Raw genomic sequence first — 20,834 nt, 5'->3', positions numbered from 1 at the left:
GGTTGATGAAGACGCAGGTTTTTTTAGATGTAATGTAAAATCAAAGTACTGACCACTTGTTTGTCTGAGATTTTGCACGAGTGTGTGAAGGTATTGGTAAGAATCCTAAGGCTAAATTCCAGGGAAATGTACTGCATTCTGTCTTTCTATATTCCTCCTGCGGTTTCAGTGGAATACAGGATTCTTCTTCCCTTGTTGTCCTAAACTAGTGTATAGTGCTCTTGTGTCTCCCTACCCGGAAGTGGCTGCACTTCAGTGGTATGATACCAATATCAAGAGGCTTAGATGTATACATGTTGGGTTCCATTTCCTAGCAGGGGATTGTAGAAATCAGAACTAAGGAAGTAAACTGCAAAGCTTAATTCTTTCAACTTTTTTCCTCTTCTGGTGGAATATCCAGTCACGATTTTCTCCGAGTTATTTGAGTTTATTGAACACGTCTCTGAATTTTTTATTCTTGTGGATTGGATGGTTTTGTTTCTTTTCCCATGTTTAGCTGAGCATGCAATATTTCATTAGACTCATTAGATTAAGGCCAGAAGAGACCATCATGATCATCTAGTCTGACCTCCTACACATCACAGGCCACAGCACATCAAACACCCACTCTTGCAATATGCCTGTAACGTCTGGCTGAGTTACTGAAGTCCTCAAATCTTGATTGAAAGATTTTTCAAGTGACAGAGAATTCACCATTTTGGCAGATTCTTGCATGGAAAAATTGAGAGCTATAGACCTAGGTTTTTGACATAGCACCACCTGACATTCTCATAAGCAAATTAGGGAAATGCAGTCTAAATGAAATTAGTATAAGATGGGTGTGAGTGCAATTTGTTGAAAGACTGTACTCAGAGTAGTTGTCAATCATTCGCTGTCAAACAGGGAGGATGTATGTAGTGGGCTCCTGCAGGAATCAGTCCTGGGTCCACTGCTATTCAATATGTTCATTAATGACTTGGATAATGGAGTGGAGAGTATGCTTATCAAATTTGCGGATGACACCAAGCTGGGAGGGGTTCCAAGCGCTTTGGAGGACAGGATTAGAATTCAAAATGATAGTCTTCAAATATGTTAAGGACTGTTATAAAGAAGAAGGTGATCAATTGTTGTTCATGTCCACTGAAGATAGGACAAAAAGTCATGCACATAATCTGCCATGAGGGAGATTTAGCTTAGATATTAGGAAAAACTTTTTAACTCTCAGGGTAGTTAGGCTCTGGGATAGGCTTCCAAGGGGGGTGGTTGTAGAAGCCCCGTCATTGGAGGCTGTTAAGAACAGGTTGGACAAACATCTGTCAAGGATGGTCTAAGTTTACTTGGTCCTGCCTCAGCGCCGGGGGGTGGACTGAATGACTTCTCAAGGTCCCCTCCAACCCTACATTTCTATGGTTCTGTGCTAGGTACTGGAGACCCATTCTGCATCTCAGGGGTGATTCTGATGGGAATTCCGATTCCATTCCTTTCCAATTACCTTTCTTGAGCAGCTTTGAGATGTAATTGATTCCTACATGGCTAACTCTTGGGGTTCTCACTGCTGGTCCCCTGCTATTTCCCTTCATTGCCAAGTCCTTCAAGCACAAGCAGCAAGTATCTAGCCGAGAAGAGGTGGGGTGGGGATGGTTTTGTGGGGTGTCAGGCAGAAATATCTGAGTATAATGATACAACAGGACAAAATGTTGGCTCCTCAGCACTAAGAAGGAGCTTTCTGGGGCCCAGTAGATGCAGCTCCTTCTTCTGCCCCCAGCCTGGCAGGGAGAAGGAAAACCACAATAAAAGGTGCCTTTCTACAAATAAAATGAAAGCAAAAAGTCAGTAGGATGGGTGTCAGCAGGCTGTTAGTACCACTTGCTGCTGGAGCAGTTGCCTGTGGTGCCCATAAGTTGTTGTGGCTACTACTGCAAAAGAACCGTAACAAGCTGCTGTGTGCATGCCATTGCCCTCTGCCAGATGCAATAGGCTCTGCACTGTTAGCAGCAGATGGGGATTCTCATGGCGCTCAAATGTTTGGGGGTGCTGTAGCTCTGGCTGTAGGAGGATCAGGGTTTGCTGTTGCTCTGTCCACAGCATGCAGTATACTGACAGTTGTGAAGCCCTAGGTGACAACAGATTTGTTACAATAGTTTAATGCCTTCAGCTTGTCTTCCCCCTCCAATTTATCTTTTAATAACACTGCCAACATTATTTTTCATCTCTGCCTCATATGCCCCGCTCACTCCACGCTTCAGTCCTTTCTGTCTCACCCGGACTGCTCACACAACAACGCTCTAATGGGAAGAGACACCATCCGCTGCAGTTAATAACTTGTGTTACAGACTGAGTCATTCCTGCTATGTGGGAATTGCAAACTGTTCAGCAAGCCAGAGCTGGGACCCCATTCTAAGGGTTAAGAGGATTGGTCCTGATTTGGGTCTGGGTCATGGGCACTCCCATAATGCCAGTACTTCACCTATAGTGCTTTCACCTGTGGATTTCAGAGCACTTCCCAAAGCTGCCAGTGTTGTTTAGAGGTGGAGAAACTGAGGCATAGAGAGGGGAAGCCACTTGCTCAAATAGGAGTCAGTGGCAGGGCTGTGATGAAACCTAGGCCTTCCAACTCCTATCCTGGTGCCCTCTCCACTGAAAAGGCGGCATGTTTAGAACAGGTGAAAGGAAATGCTTTTTTTTATACAATACGTAAGTGACTTGAGAGAATTTGCTTTTGCAGAATATTGAAATAAATCTGTGGGCATGGAGGGATTTTATGGCTCTCTCTTTGTTGCACATTATGGTCCCTGGGGGGACTTTATCACAGCAGCAAGGCTGGCACTTGGATCTTCCTTTTCAAAAAAAAACGCCTACCCCTGCCACTTGAGCTAAAAGAAAATCTCCATTTGCAGCCTGGGGCCGGTGAGCACTTCTGATTCCACCAGTAGAGGACAATGGTTCTCCCTCTATTCCCAGCTGTCTCCTGTGCATTGGCTTATTATAAACTGAGACAAATAGCTTAGTATGTTTTTGTTTTGCTTTTAAAGTTCAGTCACTTATAGGAATAACATCTGCAGTGTTGAAGGGTAAGTGCTTTCAACTCTCATGCTTTAGGACATTTGCTGAGGTAAAAAGAAATTGCCCACCCAGGGTTAGTATTGCACATTGAAGTGCATTATGCAGGAGTGTACGCTTTCCAGCATTAACCACTCTGAGAGTCTGCTGACTACTATGGGAGGCAATGTTGCTTAGTGGATAGAACACTAGACTGGGACTCAGGAGACCTGGGTTCTATTCCTGGCTCTGGCAATGGTTTGCTGGGTGACTTTGCAAGTCATTTCCTTTCCTTCTGCCTCAGTTTCCCCATCTGTGAAATGGGGATGAGGTGTCAGCAAAGCACTTTGATATCCATAGATAAAAAGCACTATGCAATATATTTTATTATTTGGCTAGCTGGTCTCTTTGGGTAATTGAACTTGCTATGTTAGGACCTGCACTTCTCCCTCTTCCAGCCGTGCTGAGTGGGAGCTTGTCTAGCCTGGTTCATCTACTCTAGGGCTTCCCAGCATTTCCTGTTTTGGGACTGTTACAAGAGAAAAAGATGTGGGACCATCCCTACCACTGAGCCATAAAGAAAGGGAGAGTGGTTGTGACCCCCTGGAACCCGCACCGAGGGGGATCACAACCTCTCAGCTGAGAACCCATGCCCTACTCCATTTAACTTCTGGCTGTTGCAGTCAGAGTGGTCCGTATGGGGCTGCTCAGCCTGTCTCCTCTCTCCCCTTCAGCAGCTGCCCCCTATATTTATATCTGAGTCTGGTTCTGACCCAAAGGTCTGGCTTCTCTCTGGTTTCTCTATTCAAGGAGGGTCAGGTCTGCATGTGGGGAAACCTGTGGTGGCTCCAAGCTGAGGAGCGAGCAGTGCTGGGTTTGTTCTGTCTCCTACCCTGAAATGATGGATGTGGCAGTGATGGAGAAACACCTTTAGTGGTGGGAGGAGAAGGGGAAACTTCCCTTTTCAGGTCATTGTCCTCTCCTCTCTGCCTGTTGATCTGAGATGTGCCATAATTGCTGCACGATTACAATATTCTTACACCACACCTTGCAGTCCCTTACACTCCCCAAGGGCTCCTCTGGCTCCTACTTACCTCACACGACCCACAGAATTTGATCTGCTCAGTTAGCATTTGTCACATGCTTTGCCTGTCTGTCTCTCACTGATGTGATTTAGTGATGCTCCTGCCTGGCATGCCCATGGCTCCTCAAATGTCCACCCAGAACTGTGCGACCATCTCCCATCATGATTCTATCTGCCTCTAAACTTAGTCACAAGGTGGGCTCTGCACACGACTTGTAAAAAAGGATGTTGTTGGAGGAGGCAGCTGTGATTGGGTACAGTGAATGGGGTTATATAGCCATGAGCAGGGATAAGTGAGTTGTCATGCTCCTGGTTAGAGCTCACATTGCTTCTGGGTTGGGGTGCTGAATGGTGCATGTGCTCACTGGCTTTCGCAGCTCAGACAGTGGAAATGTTGGCTTAACTCTGTCTCCCGCCTTCTCTCGGGCTTACCTTTCCTTGTCCTCCTGGACAGAATCCTAGAGAGAACCCTGGACCCAAAGGACAGAGCTGCACTTTGTGCATCAGGGCTGAGTTTGGTTCTCAGTCAGTATCAGTTTGGGGTAAATTACCCTCATCATGCGTCTTTGTTGCAAACACCAGCTTGGTACAAGTCTTATTGCTCTGTCACTGACATACATTTTAGGACCAGTTTGCTTTAGTATCTGTACAACTGCTGAATTGAGCGCACTAACTATTTGAGCCTCACAATCCTGGTCCCCAAGGTAACTAATTAGTCTCTTCATTTTGTAGATTCATAGATTTCAAGGTCATAAGGGAGCATTAGATTATTCTAGTCTGACGTCCTATACATCACAGGCCATAGAATTTCATCCAGTTACCCCTGCATTGAACCCAATAATTTGTATTTGGCTAAAGCATACCTTCCAGAAATATGTTCTTGTTCTGAAGATATCAATAGATGGAGAATCTCCCACTTCACTTGGTAGTTTGTTCCAATAGTTAACCACCCTCACTGTTTAAAAATGTGTGCCCTATTTCTAACCTGACTTCGTCTGGCTTTAACTTACAGCCTTTGGTTCTTTGTTATGCCTTTTCCCTCTCAATTAAAAAGCCCTTAGGACCCAGTGTTTTGTCCCTGAGAAGGTACTTGAATACCATAATCAAGATAAAAGAAGCCGAGGTACAGGGAACCAAAGTGATTTGTCCAGGGCCATGTAGGGACCTACCAAGTTCACGGCCATGAAAAACATGCCATGGACTGTGAAATCTGGTCTTTTGTGTGCTTTTACCTGATACTATACAGATTTCATGGGGGAGACCAGAGTTTCTCAAATTGGGAGTCCTAACCCAAAAGGGAGTTGCGGGGGGGGGGTGTTTTAGGGGTTATTTTAGGGGGTTTGTGGTATTGCCACCCTTACTTCTGTGCTGCCTTCAGAGCTGGGCGGCCGGAAATCGGCGGCTGTTGGTCAGGCACCCAGCTTTGAAGGTAGCACCCTGCCAACAGCAGTGCAGAAGTAAGGGTAGCAACACCAGACCACATCATGCCATCCTTAGTTTTGTGCTGCTGCTGGCAGCAGATCTGCCTTCAAAGTTGGTTCCCGGCCTGCAGCCACCACTCTCCAGGTGCCCAGCTCTAAAGGCAGCGCTACCGCCAGCAGCAGTGCAGAAGTAAGGGTAGCAGTATCACAACCCCCCGGCCCCCAACTCCTTTTTGGGTCAGGACCCCTACAATTACAACACCATGAAATTTCAGATTTAAATAGCTGAAACAATGAAATTTATTATTTTTAAATTCCTATGACCGTGAAATTGACCAAAATGGATCATGAATTTGGTAGGGCCCTAGGGCCGTGGAAGGAGGCGGTGTCACAGCCAGGTGTAGAACTGGGGTAGACACTTCAATTGAAAATGGTCAGCCTATCTCTGGAAGCTGGGTGAGCTGCATAGCTGGTACATCCAGTGCCAGGCGCTCCGACATAGAGTTTAACTAGGACCCAAATTTTCTCTCCCTGAGCCGAGCCTGAACAGCTGGGCACAAGGGAGTTCATGTGGGGTGGGGGAGAAAGAGTCCTCTTTTTTTTTTCAGGCCCCAGAATGGCAAAGGAGCTACTCTGCTTGGGACTGTAATAATAGCTGCTGGTGTAACCCTGTCGGGGGGGTGGGGGAAACAGCCTGGCCTGGTCCCCCTTGCTGCCAAGGTTGCAGTGGGGGCATTCTGTGGAGCATGGCTTCTTGGTGTGCAGGGGGCATGGACTTGCTGTGTATTGGAACCCCATTGGCTCCTAGAGAGGTGGGGTCCGTCACAACCACCATGGAGAAACAGGAGAGACAAGGCAGGCAGTTTAAAATGACACCACGACCCCTTGTTTCCAAGCGGATGGGTGGGTGAGTTTATGACTGCACTAATGGATATGGGACTGTGAGCAGGGATTGATCGCACTGTAAGTTGCTGAATTATTGTGGATGTTGCGCTTTTTTTTTATCCCCTCCCTTCACTGTGCCATTTAAAAAAATCAATGCTAATCCCTTGGTCCCATTAGTGACTTGTACAGAGGTCACCTCCTGGCTCCCTCTATCCCTCCTCTACCTCCGGACTAAACAGGGCTTGGAAGCTGAGCCATACCTTTAAAAAAACCATCCAACAGGAGTAGGAGCCAGGGATCTCCTCTGGCCATAAGCTCTGGTTGGCATTGCTTTGGTGCCCACCTGCCGGTTGGGTGTTCTGCTGTTCTCCTGACTTCAGCCTGTTCCTCAATCCCAGCCAGACTGCAGGAATTGGTGTTTGTGACTCAGGGGGCAGTGCTGGTTCCTCTGAAGTGGTGCTGATGATATATGCCCCCAGCATGGCATCAGGAGGCGCTTTGATGCGGGAATTGGTTTTGCTCAGACATGGGGGGTGGGCATTCAAGACCTTGTGGCTCTCGCTGCATGGGTAGGATGCAGTAGTTTTAACCCAAGTGTTCTAGTTGTTAAGGATTGACAATATGCTCATTTTGGAGATATCTTGCCTCCCAGAATTCCACCTGCATTTTCAGTTGGATATGGCTTTCCTCTTTGCTTCCCGCCTTGATCTGTTGAGTGTGTTGTTAATAACACTCCCATTGTCGCCAGACGCAGCCACATTTCAGTGGTACCAGCATACAAAGCCCAACACTTTCAAAAGTGACTTGATTTTGGGTGCCTCAGTTTTTCAGTGCCCAACCTGACACCCCTCCAAAGGGTCTGAGTTTTCAGAGTGCTGAGCCACCTGCCTTTTGAAAATCAGGCCTATTCTAAAGGGTCCCAGGTTGGCCACCCACAATCACTAGTCTCTTTTGAAAAATCCTTGGCCAAGCTCTGTAACGCAGCTCTGGGATCCTTCAGGATGAAGGCACCAGATTAATGCAAAGTGCTGTTAACCTGCTCCTCTACTCATAATAGGAGAGAGGCAGGTTTCTCACTATTCTCATGTTACAGCCCAAGTGCTGCAAGGTTTCATGCTTTCTCCTTTTAAATATTATATTAGAATTGGGTTATTAATAATTTTTAAAATAGAGAAGGACTCCTTTTCTGTCTATAATTAAATTATTAAATAATTAATTAATAATTAAAAATAAGTACTGAAACCTCAGATGCAGGGGCTCGCATACTGAATTAGCAGGATGTTTTCCAGCTGACGTTCACAGTAGGGAAAGGCGTGTGTGGGAGAGATGTTCAAATGGCTCTGATTGATTGCTGAGCAGGGAAACAGGCCCTGCAGAGGTCCCTCTGCCTCTCCCAGCCATGGAGTCAAATGGCAAGGCTGTGTGGGAAGTGAGGAATTTCATCTCCATGTCTATAACTGAGAACATAATGCAGATCCATCTGGGAGATAAAACTGAGGAATGTGGAGCTCTGGGTGCAGCTCCCGTCTCCTGCTGATTGGCTCATAGTCCCCAGTGTCTTTAGGTGGGCAGTGGCTCCTGGGATTGTCTGCTATCCATGAAACTGCTGAGGAGTCTGGAACCCAACAGCAAGAAGGAAGGGTTGTCAGGTCTCGTTTGCCCACTATGGGGGGAGGCAGAGAACTCAGTGCCGTTTCTTAACGTGGGGAGGTTGGGGAAAGGCTGTTGCCTCCCCTGTTGCCTCCATGGATCTCTCCTACTCCCCACTGGTGACTTGCAGAGGCCCTGGCATCGTGACAGCGTGGGAGACCCAAGCACCACTGGCAGAGCCATGCCAGCAGCACACATTCAGCCAGCAGCGGGTTGTTGGCTCAGCAGTAACTATTTGGTTTAGTCTCCATACATCTCCTGCTCTCTTGGGTCTGTGCAAGGCTTGTCTCACAAGGAAAGGCACAGCAAGTTTTCAGGGGCTGGATCTTAGCTGGAGGTCAGTCTCAATAATTCAATGCAAGATAAATCTGTATAATGACAATTGCACTTTTCATCCACAGACCTCAGTGCACTCTACAAAGGAGGTCATTATCCCCATTTTATAGATGGGAAAACTGAGGCACAGCGATCAAGCGGTCATCTTGCCCAAGGGCTAGTGGCGAATCTAGGTCTTCAGTTCACTGCTCTATCCACTTCCCCCACCCCAAAGTGAATAAAACGGTTGTGAGGCTAATTAGGGGGAGCTAGTCAAACTTTTAGCTTGTCTGGCTGGTATCCACCCAGGTCCTTAAAGACTCTTGACCCACTTGCTCATTGCAAGAAATGTTTCTTGGTATCAATTTATAAATTTAATTAAAACTCGTTAAATTAAAATCAAGAAGACATTTCACCAGAGCTAAAATGTTGTTGTTACTTACTTTGAACCAAGAATAAAGGCCAACAGCTATCAAATCAAGGTCAAATCAATGAGTTACATTCATCAGGAAATAAATTAAATCATCAAATTAATACTCAAAATAACCAACCCTTATAGATTTTAAAAGAGGATTCGAGGAAAGTGGCTGTCAGTTTGGTTATAAATCCCAGCAAAAGAATTTGATCAATGTCAATCAAATCCTATAACTTGGAGCTGATTAAAGGTCTTAATACTGAAACCAAATTATCATCTCATGTCTGAACCATCATCTCGGAGCCAGTTATAGAGCTGCTGCCTTCTTGGAGTTCTATTCCCATGCTGTGGCTAACGCTTTCCTCCCACCAAGAGAGCTATTAGCAATACAGACCTCAACAGAATACTTTTGAGAAGCATCACTTTGACAACTCTTGTTTACCAGAAATTCCAGGTGACTATCAAATCCCTGAGGACTTTTAAACATAGAACACACTGAAACTAATAGTTCTTATATCTAGGGCCATTTTGGCCAGGGAACTTCTCCTTGGGCCTTCCCTGTGTGGACTTCAGGAGTGCACACACACCCATGCATGTGCATTGCTACACTTCCACACCCTAACCTTAGAGAATCTAAACCAGGGGTTCTCAAACTGGGGGTTATGTCCCCTTAACGGGTCGCGAGATTTTATGTGGGGGGTTGCGAGCTGTCAGGCTCCACCCCTAAGCCTGCTTCACCTCCAGCATTTATAATAATGTTAAATATCTATTAAAAAAAGTGTTTTTAATTTATAAGGGGGGGGTCACACTTACATGCTTGCTATGTGAAACAGCAATACAATACAAAATACCAATCCAAAAGTTTGAGAACCACTGATCTAAACAGACTGGGGCGACTCCCAGCTAATAAAAACAAAGGACAGCAGTGGAAAAAAGAAAAGATACTGAAGATAAATGGAGATTTGCGAACTGTTCATCTAGAAGTTTTCTGGACTCTCATGGGGTAGGAGCTGGAACTGTAGGCAAGGAGCCAGACAGTACTATTGTGCTAGAACAGCACTCCTTGCTAACAAACCTTCAGGTGCCAGGAGATTGGTAAGAGGCTGGCAAAACCTGTTGGTTTCCGTCTTGACTCCTCTTCCCCAAGATGTCCAGGTCTTGGAGATTCAGAAGCACTGTCACCAGTTTCAGAAAGTTTGACATAAAAAAATCTTATAAATATAGCTGATTGCTAAGGTTTTTATCAACAACCAGTACTCAACATTCACCCATCAGCAACATTAAAAATAAGTTGAGCAACTTATGATTAAAGTCATTGTTCTTTTCCCAAACAAGACAAATTACAGTAATCTTTCTATTTGGAAGTGGGCTATAAATCAAACAACGTATCTTCTGGAATTTTCATCTTGATAGAGAAAAGTTACTTTAAACCCCATCAAAATTAAACTCATTTAAAACACAAAATATTTTAACATTTATCTAAAGTCTGTATATGTTGTTTCTTACTCATAGTGAAATTATAGGAACAGGTAGTGTGGTCCAGTGGTCCATCTCTTGTCAAAATATACCAAGTAAATATCCTTAAATCAAACTCCAAGTTCTCATGTAGACTTCTGACTTTGCCTATCTATATATTTTGATTACTATTGATGGAAATCTTTTTTGTTGGTTTGCGTGTGTATAGTGAAATCAAAATTTATTGGCATCTACAAAGAAAAATTGAGATCTTCCAAGCCTAAACATAAAACATGGCCAGACTGGGTGAGAGGAGGGGTCTATATAGTCTAGCATCCTGTCTCCAACAGTGGCCAGTACCAGCTGCTTCTGAGGATGGTGCAAGAAACCCTGCAGTGCCAATTTATGGGATAACTGGCCCCTGGGAAAGTTCCTTCCTGATCCCTGTAAATTAGAGGTTGGCTTAAGCCCTGAAGCTTAAGCGTTGATATCCCTTCTAAAATTCTTTTTAAAAAATATTTTATAAATCTGGATAGTCTTCTTATCCATATACACAACTAATCCTTTTTGAATCCTGCTAAATTCTTGGTCTCAGTGGTGTCCTGTGGCAATGAGATTGCACTAGCTAATTGTGCAATGTATGAACAGGTGTTTCCATAGATCAATTTTGAATTTGTCACCTTTATATTTAATTGAATATCCCCTTTTTCTTATAATAAAAGAATCGGGTGAATTGAAGTTGCCAATCCACCTTGTCTATCCTAGTCATCACAGCACAGGGCTGGGAGTTGGGGCCCCACATACCCAATGCATCACGGTCGCTGCCTGCAGCACCCCTTAATATTCTACTTCTGGGCTCCCAGTACAGCTCTGGGGCTGCTCCTCAACCCCCAGCCTCTCTGCTATTCAAGCCTGGGTCCCTCTGCCTAGTTCAGACATGGTATCTCAGTTCTGACCTGCAATCCACCCTACTTCTCCAGTCCCAGCACAGATCTGATCCACTTCATAGATTCATAGATACTAAGGTCAGAAGGGACCATTCTGATCATCTAGTCCGACCTCCTGCACAGCGCAGGCCACAGAATCTCACCCACCCACTCCTATGAAAAACCTCACCCATGTCTGAGCTATTGAAGTCCTTAAATCATGGTTCAAAGACTTCAAGGAGCAGAGAAGCCTCCCTCAAGTCAACCATGCCCCATGCTACAGAGGAAGGCGAAAAACCTCCTGGGCCTCTCCAATCTGCCCTGGAGGAAAATTCCTTCCCGGCCCCAAATATGGCAATCAGCTAAACCCTGAGCATATGGGCAAGATTCACCAGCCAGATACCCAGGAAAGAATTTTCTATAGTAACTCAGATCCCATCCATCTAATATCCCATCTCAGGGGATTTGGCCTATTTACCCTGAATATTTAAAGATCAATTACTTACCAAAATCCCATTATCCCATCATACCATCTCCTCCATAAACTTATCGAGTAGAATCTTAAAGCCAGATAGATCTTTTGCCCCCACTGCTTCCCTTGGAAGGCTATTCCAAAACTTCACTCCTCTGATGGTTAAAAACCTTCGTCTGATTTCAAGTCTAAATCATCCCTGGCCAACAGCCTCTCCTGCTCTTCCAGTCTTGGACTCCTTTCCACAACTCAGCGGGGTGTTTCTCAGTCCTGCCCTACAGACCCCTCCGGAGCCATGTCTACAAATTCACGGCCAGCTCTGTGTGTTTTGTGATGTGGACAGTACGAGAGCAAGCAGGTAGAGATCCCCGCAGCGGTTTTATTTGGGATGCGAGAGAGGTTGTGCACCTGGGTTTCCAATGGCAAAGGGCAAAGAATTATGACAACTTTTTTTTATATAGTGTCCAGGCCATCTTTGGGCAAGATGGTAGACGTGATCCCTGCTCTGAGGAGCATCAGATCGAAATAGGCAGCATCGATAGTTTGAGGGGCTATAGCAGAAAGCCAAGGACAGACTAGTGGTGATTAGCATTGTCACAGTATTATCCTGTTAGTTAAATATGTCGGTGCCATGGTCTTATCATTTTGCTCAGGGCCAGAGCTCCCTTCTTCACGCTGCATGGTAAATTACTCTATAAGCAGTGGCAGTGAAATCGGTGGGCTTACGCATGGCTTAAGGTACTGCTTGCTAGGCCCCATATCAGCACAGCACTTACTTTAAACATTGGCTTAAGTGCTTTGGTGAGTATGTGTAGACTCAAGCAAGTGCTTTGCTGAATCAGGGCCATTATAAGTAAGTGTGTGTGTGCCTTGTGCTACCAGTTATCTGAGGTGAGTGTTCAGATTTATAGAGATGATGATGGAAAACCTCACCATTGATCTTGGGCCCATTGGAATAAGTTGTAGCTGTTTAGCTATTGTGGTTGAGTTGGTTTTTCTGCTGGACAGCAGAGCAGCAAGCTGTGAGTAATAGATCATTTGAATCGCTTGACCTACCTCTAATTCTTGATTTGAGCTTTGCTTCCTGCATTGTGGTACATCAGCTCAAGCCTGGGTGCTCCATTACACACCGTTCTGGGATCATTGTAGTACTGAGTTCCCCATCCCACACTTAGGAGAGTCTGAGGTTAAAACTGGCAGCTCTGATTAACCCCCCATGTGCTTATTATTATGCACTGGCTCCGAGTCCGTTAAAAGAAAGCATGCCCATTCTGTACTGCTTAATAACTGCACAGTAATTAGCTTCACAATTCTGTTACTGTACTTATAATCACCACCATTAACATTATGGGGGTTGAGGCAGTAATGGCTTACAGAGTAATTAATGAGCAAGAGGTTTTATTGCTACCTTTATTTTTAGATTGTGTTTTACGGGCCATCTCTGCCAAACGCCAAAATCTCAAATGAAACATCTTCCAGCGACGTTCCCTGCTCCCCTTTTCCCAGTTCTCCCCAATAACCAAACCTGGACTCATCAGGAACTACGTGTTTGATAGCCAATTATCTATATTTCCTGTGTGTTGTCCAGTAGTTAAAGCAATGAGCTGGGCATCGGGGCTGTTCGCAGCTCTGTTACTGACTTGCTGTGTTACCTTGGGCAAATCTCTTAACTGCTATGTGCCTCGGTTATTCCATTTATAAAATGGGAATAATAATGCTTCTCTAGAGCAGCAGGTATTGTGAAGCTCAGGTTGCTAATGTCTAGGTAGCATTTTTGAGATCCTTGGATAAATGATACTATTGAAATGGAAGAATTTATTCTCATCTCATCTTCTGGACTAAAGCTGGATCTTTGGGCTTAAAGTTTATATCTTTGGGCTCCTTCCAGTCCTCCTGAGTTGCAGCATTTTAGTGCCAAATGTATGATGATGTATGATGATTGACTCCATTGAAGTTTGTGGGTCAGTTCCTATTGTGCAGCTCCCATTGAAACCAAGGGGAGTTTTACCAGTGAAACTGGTCCATTTGCAGTTACACCAATCAGTGAATGTGGTCCATGGAAATTAGAACTGGGAATTACCTTCTAATTTGACTAATTCATCCCCCAAAGTCATTTTCCATACAAGACAAGAAACTCAAACATCAATGTAACTTAAAATGTTGTTTGGTGGCAGGGAATTCAGCTCACCTTTGGCCCCAAATGCAAGTTTTGTAAGAAAAGTTATCTTTCAAACTATCCTGTGAATAGAAGTGGTTTGGGTGGAATATAGTGCCTAGCACTGTACAGTGCACCTTCTGGGCCAGCATCATGTCTGTAACGATGGCCAGAACCCTGCAATGTCAGTTATGGGATAACCTGACCCCAGGGCAAGTTCCTTTCTGATTCCTAGTTGTTAGATGTTTAGTTCATGCCCTGAAGGATGAGGGTTTGTATCACTTCCCAAGCTGTTTGTTTTTGTTTTTAAAAATATATATTATTGTAATTCTAGCTTGTCTTGTTATTCAGATAAATATCCAGTCAGTTTTTCAGTCCTGCCAACCTCTTGGCTTCAGTGATGTCTTGCAGCAATAAATGATTTGATTATTTACATAAATTCAATTAAAATGTTTTTATATTAATTTCCTATAAATATTCCCCCATGCAAACCAGGAAACCCAAACACAACAGCATTAGGGCTGTGCATGAAAAATGGATGGTGAAACTGACTATAAGCCAGATTGCAAATCAAAGCAGCCTTGTTTCAAAAGTTAAATGACAAAGCTGATGTCGGGTAAACTCAATATTTAAAAAAAAAATTCTTTCAGTGTTTGTTTATCCTTCAGTATTGTAATGTACTGAGTGTGCACTGCTGCTCCCTACTGAATGGAATAAGAACTACTTCACTGTGTGTCATAGTCATGCTTGCAGTGAATCAAAATGCATTTCTGGGAAAGAAAGGCTTTTCAGCCTGAAAGAAACACTTGTGTTTTGTTTGAAATTTTTTGCCCCCAAAAAGCTAATTTTTTGTTTTGTTCTGAGTTGAAAATTTGTTTCATTTCAGTTTTCAAAAATCCAAAGAGCAATATTTTATCTTCATTTTTCACAGTGAGGGTGGAAAACCCACTTTCTCTTCTCCCCTCCCCTCTTTAGTAGAAGGGTAGAAGTATGTAAAAGGGAAAGGGAAGGGGGACCCAAACCTAAAACTGAAAACCAAAAGGAAACAAATTTCTATTTTGAACTTTCATTGAAAAATAAAACTATTCCATGGAAAAATTTAGGCTGACATGAAAAATGGTCATTTCTTTTGGAAATTAATGTTGTGGTTTTGACGAGCCTGTTGCTAACTAATAATGGAGAGCATCCTTCAGCTCAAGTAGCCTGGGCCTCTTTGGGGGTGCTGAAGCCTTGTGCTTCAGGAGCAGCAGATTCTGAATCACTTCCAGCTGTTTCCATGAGGTGCCATATGGCCTTAGTGTACAGCACGGCAACCAATGAGCAGCATTAGATGGCAGTGGATTGGTTACAACATGTGGATCACAGTTGATACATGCAGCAGAGTGAATTTCACCTTGTGTTTTTCCAGAGTCCAGTTGGCAATGTGGCAGTGCCATGTCCTGGTGGCCATGAGGAGCCTTGTTTAATCTAATGCTCACACCATTTCCAACTCTCCCAGATGAATTCATATAATGTCCTTCTCTCAGACTTCACAAGGTAGTCTATAAAATCAAATTACTTGAATAGTACTGAGCAAATGTCTTCCCTGTAGAATGAAAGACAATGTTTTCAATATTGGCAAGCAGCTGAGGCCACAGAAATGTGGCATAAAGGTTACAAGTTGGTAGCCCAAAGGGACCTGTCCAGAAGTGGGTACCCAGCCACCACTGCCCTTCAGTGGGGGAGTAGTGAATATTGTCTGACTGTGCCCCTATGACTTGGTTTTCTGAATCTGAATTATAAACATTAGCTGGGGAATTCCTCCAGCAGGTGAATTCTTTCATTCCTGTGCCAACCCATTGGCTAAAGGGAAGGAAGCAGAAGCAGGCTGGCCCAGAGGTGCTCTTCCCTAAACCTAGTGAGGCTTACCCAACCAGAGCAGCGGTGCATTCTCATTGCTCTGCTCTGCACATAGCTATCCCATTCTAGGATGACCACTTTTTCACTATCCTCTGGTCCTGTTATGCCCTTTCCAGCCTGCAGTCTATTATTATTGTGGTGGTGCCTAGGAATCTAAATCAAGGATCAGGGCCCCATTGTGGCAGGTACTGTCCTGACAAGAGACCAAGGAAGAGGGTATCTACTCCTAAGAGCAAGCAATCTAGGTATCAGATGGGAGGCAGCAGGTGGGCAAAACGGACAAACAAGGTGAGGATGACTTGGAAGTGAGGTACTGATGAGATGAACAGTTGAGCAGGAAAACAGCTCTCCTCTACCTGGTTCCTTAACCCATGCCAGACAAGGGTGACCAGTTGACATTGCAGTGGAGAAAAGTCTCAGGGTGGGGTTTAAAAGAGGGTAAGGTAGAAACTTTATGAATTTGGGTGGAGTTTTTTCATGCGTGGTGCCAGGTCAGGATGGGAGAAAATGGAGGGGATTGAGGGAGGGGTGGACAAGTGGATGATTGTGGCCAGCATCATCTGTCGCATCTGAGAACATTAGTCACAGCTAAGGGGCACTGGCTACTTAAATTCACATGGAGGGCCCAGAGGCCTTCATGGCTTGACAGGAGCCCTGGATACCAAGAGAGTTGAGGATTATTAGGGAAGGAAGTGTTTCCATGGCAGAGTGCCCGTGAACTCTCTGCCCTCTGCTGTCTTTGGGGGAATGAGGGCAAACCAAACCCACCAGCTATCCCCACTGAACATGGGGCGCGCTGCATTGACCTCTGGCAGCTGGAGATTCGGAGTGGTAGACAGTTGACATGGGAGCAGTTAAGCACTCTGCAGCCAGTTATAGGGAATCGATGCTGAATAAGGCCATGCAGAAATAGCTGGCATGTGCTCTCCTCTGTGTCAATGGGAGGGAAACCAGTACAGCATCCTGCTCCTTTTCCTGCCCGCTGTATGGATCGCAGGGTTTGTTTGTCCTTGGGTAGAATGCTGGTGAATTGGCTCTGGAGTAGCAAGTGGAGAAAGCATTGTAGGGTATGTCCACACAGCATCTGGATGTGTGATTCCCAGCTCAGGTAGACATACATATGCACTCGCTCTGCTTGAGCTAGCTCATTAACTCCCAGATAAGTACTTGGGCAGCTAGCCATCTGATCTGGGAATTACACCTCCCTGCTGCCATGTAGATGCACCTTCTAAGGCTAGAGCACTGAATTCTGAGGTGCCTGCCTTTTGCCAGCTGCTATCTATTGGCTCTCAGAAGCTCCTTAGTGTGTCCGTTTTTCTTCCCGCTTTCTAGTGGTACCAGCTGTTGCTCAGTGCATTCACAGCATAGGTACTCTACTGAGCAAGGAGTTCAGTCCCTTGAGAGCCGCACACCACAGAGCTGTCCATTGGATACATCCCGTGGAGAGGCTTTAAGATTGTATTCCGAAGAACAGATACTTTGGCTATGTAAGTGGGTGCAGGTCTTAGGGTTAATGACCCCGGAGCTCTCTTCCCTGTGTTCAGGAAACCACCAGGGCAAGAGGATGAGGCCAGCTGGGATAAGACTTGATCTCCCCAAGGTGCTGTGTCTGTGGGGGGACTGCCATGACCCAGTCTGGTTTAAGAGCCAGCTTCTGCTTGTGTGAAAGGGAGATCCTTGCTGGTAAGAAGCCTCCCTTTGTCCCTGGTGTATGTTGTCTGGACAAAGCTACTCTCTCTGGTGCTGAAAAATCTAAGCTGAAGGAGGCACTCTCTGAACAACTAGGAGCGTGTTTGGCCATATAAAGCGCCTCCTGGACTTCATGTTGGAACCGGGTTGTGAAAGCCTTTTCCTGTTGGTTTACGATGATGGGGCAATGGGAAGCTTGATTCCAATAGATGAGATCCTCCACCACTGGCTGCAGCTTTCCTGATCCTTCACAGGCCTCCTGAGTATTATTGGGGTCTGTCCTTTTCCTAATATATCTACTACCAGGCTTGGTGGTGACTTTGATTATACAGAATGCGTCCTGTGATAAGATGCTTGAATGAGGCCTAGCGTGTGTGCCATTAGCCCTCAGAAGGGCATGGTACTTTGACAGTATGGACCTGCAGATCAGACCAAATCGTTCAGGACACTACAAGGTCTTTGGAATGTACAATAGCACATAACCCACCAATGAGAAATCTTTGGATGTGCAGTTTATAGCCTGCATACAAGCATCTGTAGATACCCTAGATGTCCCAGCACAGTGTGTATGTTTGCGGGGGGGACAGGAAAGAGGACTCCCCTTCAACCTAAGAAGTGAGCAAGGTGAGGGCTCCAGAGTACAACAATGAAAGAGAAAAAGACAAATCAGTCAGAGGTTTTGCTATGTAGGCAACTATTTTCCTGAACCCAGGGCAACTCGCCCTGTATCAAATCCTCCCCCGCCTTTGACTAGGGTATTCCCTGGGTGCCCCCTTGTCACCTGCAATGCAGGGGTTTGTGTGGCTGGCTAAGCCATTCCCCCCAGGGAGTGTGTACACTAAACAGCTTTCTGTGTTTGCAAACTGTCCACCCTGCATGTGCCGGCTAAGTGCTGCACACTGCTTGCCAAGATAACACCCAGATAAAATACAGTCTGCTTAAAACTTGTGTGTGCTTCTATTGAATCAGACTAAGCCAGTGTGGCAGCTTAACATACTTCAGTCCTGGCAGTTCAGAGAGGGAAGAAATGAATGCAGAGCAAGTCTGCAGGAGGGCCGGAGGCTGGGGGGAATAGGTTCCTCCAGGTGGCAGAAATGGGAGTTGGAGGGGTTAGGTGATTTGCATCGGGGTTGTTCTAGTGACATGTGCAGAGTAACCCATGGCATTGCAGCAACCTCCCCAATAGCATTTGAATGAAGATCTCCCATCAGATGGGGGTAGCACTGGATTCTTTGCCAAGCCCTCCACCTGGCAGAGAGCAGTACAGTTCAGTGGTCAGAGCACAGGACTGGGAACCAGCTCCTGCATTCTAAGCTTGCCTCTACCGCTGGTTTATATGTCGGGAAAGTCACTTAATCACTCTGGGTCTCTGCCTCCCAGCCTGTACAATGGGAGCAGCACCTCCGAGGCGGCTCCTGAGGATTGCTTAGTGACAAGAGATGCTCTGAAGACATAAAGGTCTAGTTATTGTCCCCTCCAAACTGGATAGTGCCTCCCACTGACTATGGTACTCCCGTATTTCTCCTTTCTTCTGTGCAAAGCTGGGAACAGTTACCATACAGGGGTGGGAAAGGTTGGCCTTTTTCTCACTGGCCAGGCCCTGCTGCTTGGGCCTTTTAGAGTTTGCCAGTAGCAAAGCAGATTGAAAATCTGCAGAGGTCAGAACATGATGTGGCTGTTTACAGCTCATGGAGGCTGCTGCAGGGCTCCTGCGGGAGGACAAGAGGCTAATGCAGGCCACAAAGGCAGGTGCCATATGCTGGATATGCTTTGGGATCCATACACACAGCTATTTGCCTAAAGCTCATACCCAGGTGCCCATTTCTCACCTGGGAGAGGGCTCAGAGGCACTACATTATCTTCTTGGAAACCGGAGCTTGCTTGGCTGCTCTGGGGCATGGGAAATGCAAAGCCCTGAACACCCAGACAGCTCTTTTCCTGCCTCCCTGGCAGCTCCTCAGGCTCCTTCCTCCCAGGGAGGACTTGTTAGTACCAGGGTGTGTCCCTGAAGGGCAGCTGTTCCCAGAGCTTCTCTCTGCCTATTCTTCTTTGCTTTGTGTTTCAGGCTTCCTTCCGGATGGGTCCCTGAAGCTCCCACCAGTGGCTCAGGCTACGCCCCGTGAAAGCACTCCCTGCGTGGCCTCCAGCCCGTGCAGCCGTTGCGTCTCCGAACCTGCTTCTGCAATGGGTGGGTTGTGAGCGCTGGTAAGATCTGCAAGCCCTGTCGCCTTTGCTGCTCTCTCTCTGTCCTTGTTCCTTCTTGCCTGTTTATTTCTGTTCTCCATGTGCTCTGCTGTTCTGTCTCTGGGGTTTTCGCTGTCAGGTAATGAGGAGCTGTGGGTCCAGTCAGTCTTGGAGATGCCGAAGAGAAGAGACATCCTGGCTATCGTGCTGATAGTTCTGCCCTGGACGCTGTTAATCACCGTCTGGCACCAGAGCACCATTGCTCCGCTGCTTGCAGTGCACAAGGGTGAGAGACACTGACCAGCCCATGCCACATCCCCATGTCTCATTCCATCCCTGTCATGACAACCATGCTCATCTCCACCTGTGGCCCATGCTCAGACAGCAGCCTCCCCTGCTCTGTTACAGGGGAAGCCCAGAGCTTGGGGGGTTCTTGCTAAGCATCAGATCCTGTGGCTTGGAAGCTGGGCAGTTTACTGTTGGGGACTTGATAGCTCCTGTGGTCATAAATATACAGTCTGTAAGACAGAGCCTTAAAAGAAGATGTGGACCCATGCCCAATGGCTGTGTTTCCTACTCATCACTGTGTCTCCTGTTCGAGAGGGGAAAGAGGAAATCCCTTCTGATGGTCCCTGCAGAAGTTCATCCTGTAGAAGCTAATGACACATTTTACAATAAAGACAGTAGCCGAAGCAAGGCTGATAAATGCAACAGAAAATATCCCCCAGGCTCTCCAAAGAATCTGGGTAAAGAGCAGTAGACTTGAAGGGGGAGGCTGGGTAGTGCATTCCAGAGTCGAGGGCCTTTGGCTGAGATGTATAGGCCTGGGGAGAGGGAGCTCAGGACTTCCTGCTTGTCTCCCCATCTGGATTAGAACTTCAGGAGAGAGGCAGCCTCTAAATTACCTAGCACCCAAGCCAGAGAGTGGAATTCTGGTCTGGAGTAACTGAGATCAGATGTGGGTGGATGGTTCTGAGGCGGTGAATTTTTGCTCTGTTTTCAGAGTGGCACCAATGTCCAAGGAGCACAAGCAGCGTCGGGAAGACGCCGCCTCGCCCAGCGCATTTGCCAGTATCCCCTCTCTGCCTTTTCCTTGGGCCCCACTGTCTCCTGGGTTCCATCTTGGAGAGGAGCACCGGTGTATCTGTAGGGAGGAAGCTAAGCTCTGTTTCCCCATCTCTTGCCAATGTTCTACACTCTCTTCCCCTTACCTCTCGCTGTCCACCAGGTCCCCTTCTCCACTCTCAATTTGGTGTGGCTTTGCCT

At 46.1% G+C, this 20,834-nt stretch overlaps 1 protein-coding gene across 7 annotated transcripts in view; it reads left to right on the top strand.

The window, feature by feature from the left end:
• Positions 1-20,834, top strand: part of B3GAT1 (beta-1,3-glucuronyltransferase 1) — an 83,201-nt gene that overhangs the window by 43,212 nt on the left and 19,155 nt on the right. For 2 of the 7 annotated variants that reach the window (XM_043500826.1, XM_038381035.2), the window contains 3 exons: positions 15,205-15,332; positions 19,450-19,572; positions 19,708-19,854. In XM_043500826.1, coding sequence (XP_043356761.1) covers positions 15,308-15,332; positions 19,450-19,572; positions 19,708-19,854 — 295 coding nt within the window. In that variant the 5' untranslated portion in view covers positions 15,205-15,307. Of the gene's footprint in view, positions 1-15,204; positions 15,333-19,449; positions 19,590-19,707; positions 19,855-20,834 lie in introns of those variants that run through there. The other 5 variants (XM_038381040.2, XM_043500827.1, XM_038381043.1 and 2 more) reach the window with 4 other exon arrangements.

The sequence above is a fragment of the Dermochelys coriacea genome, chromosome 22 (genome assembly GCF_009764565.3).
Source record: "Dermochelys coriacea isolate rDerCor1 chromosome 22, rDerCor1.pri.v4, whole genome shotgun sequence".
Lineage (NCBI taxonomy): Eukaryota > Metazoa > Chordata > Testudines > Dermochelyidae > Dermochelys > Dermochelys coriacea.
This window is presented reverse-complemented; position numbering and strand designations above follow the sequence as displayed.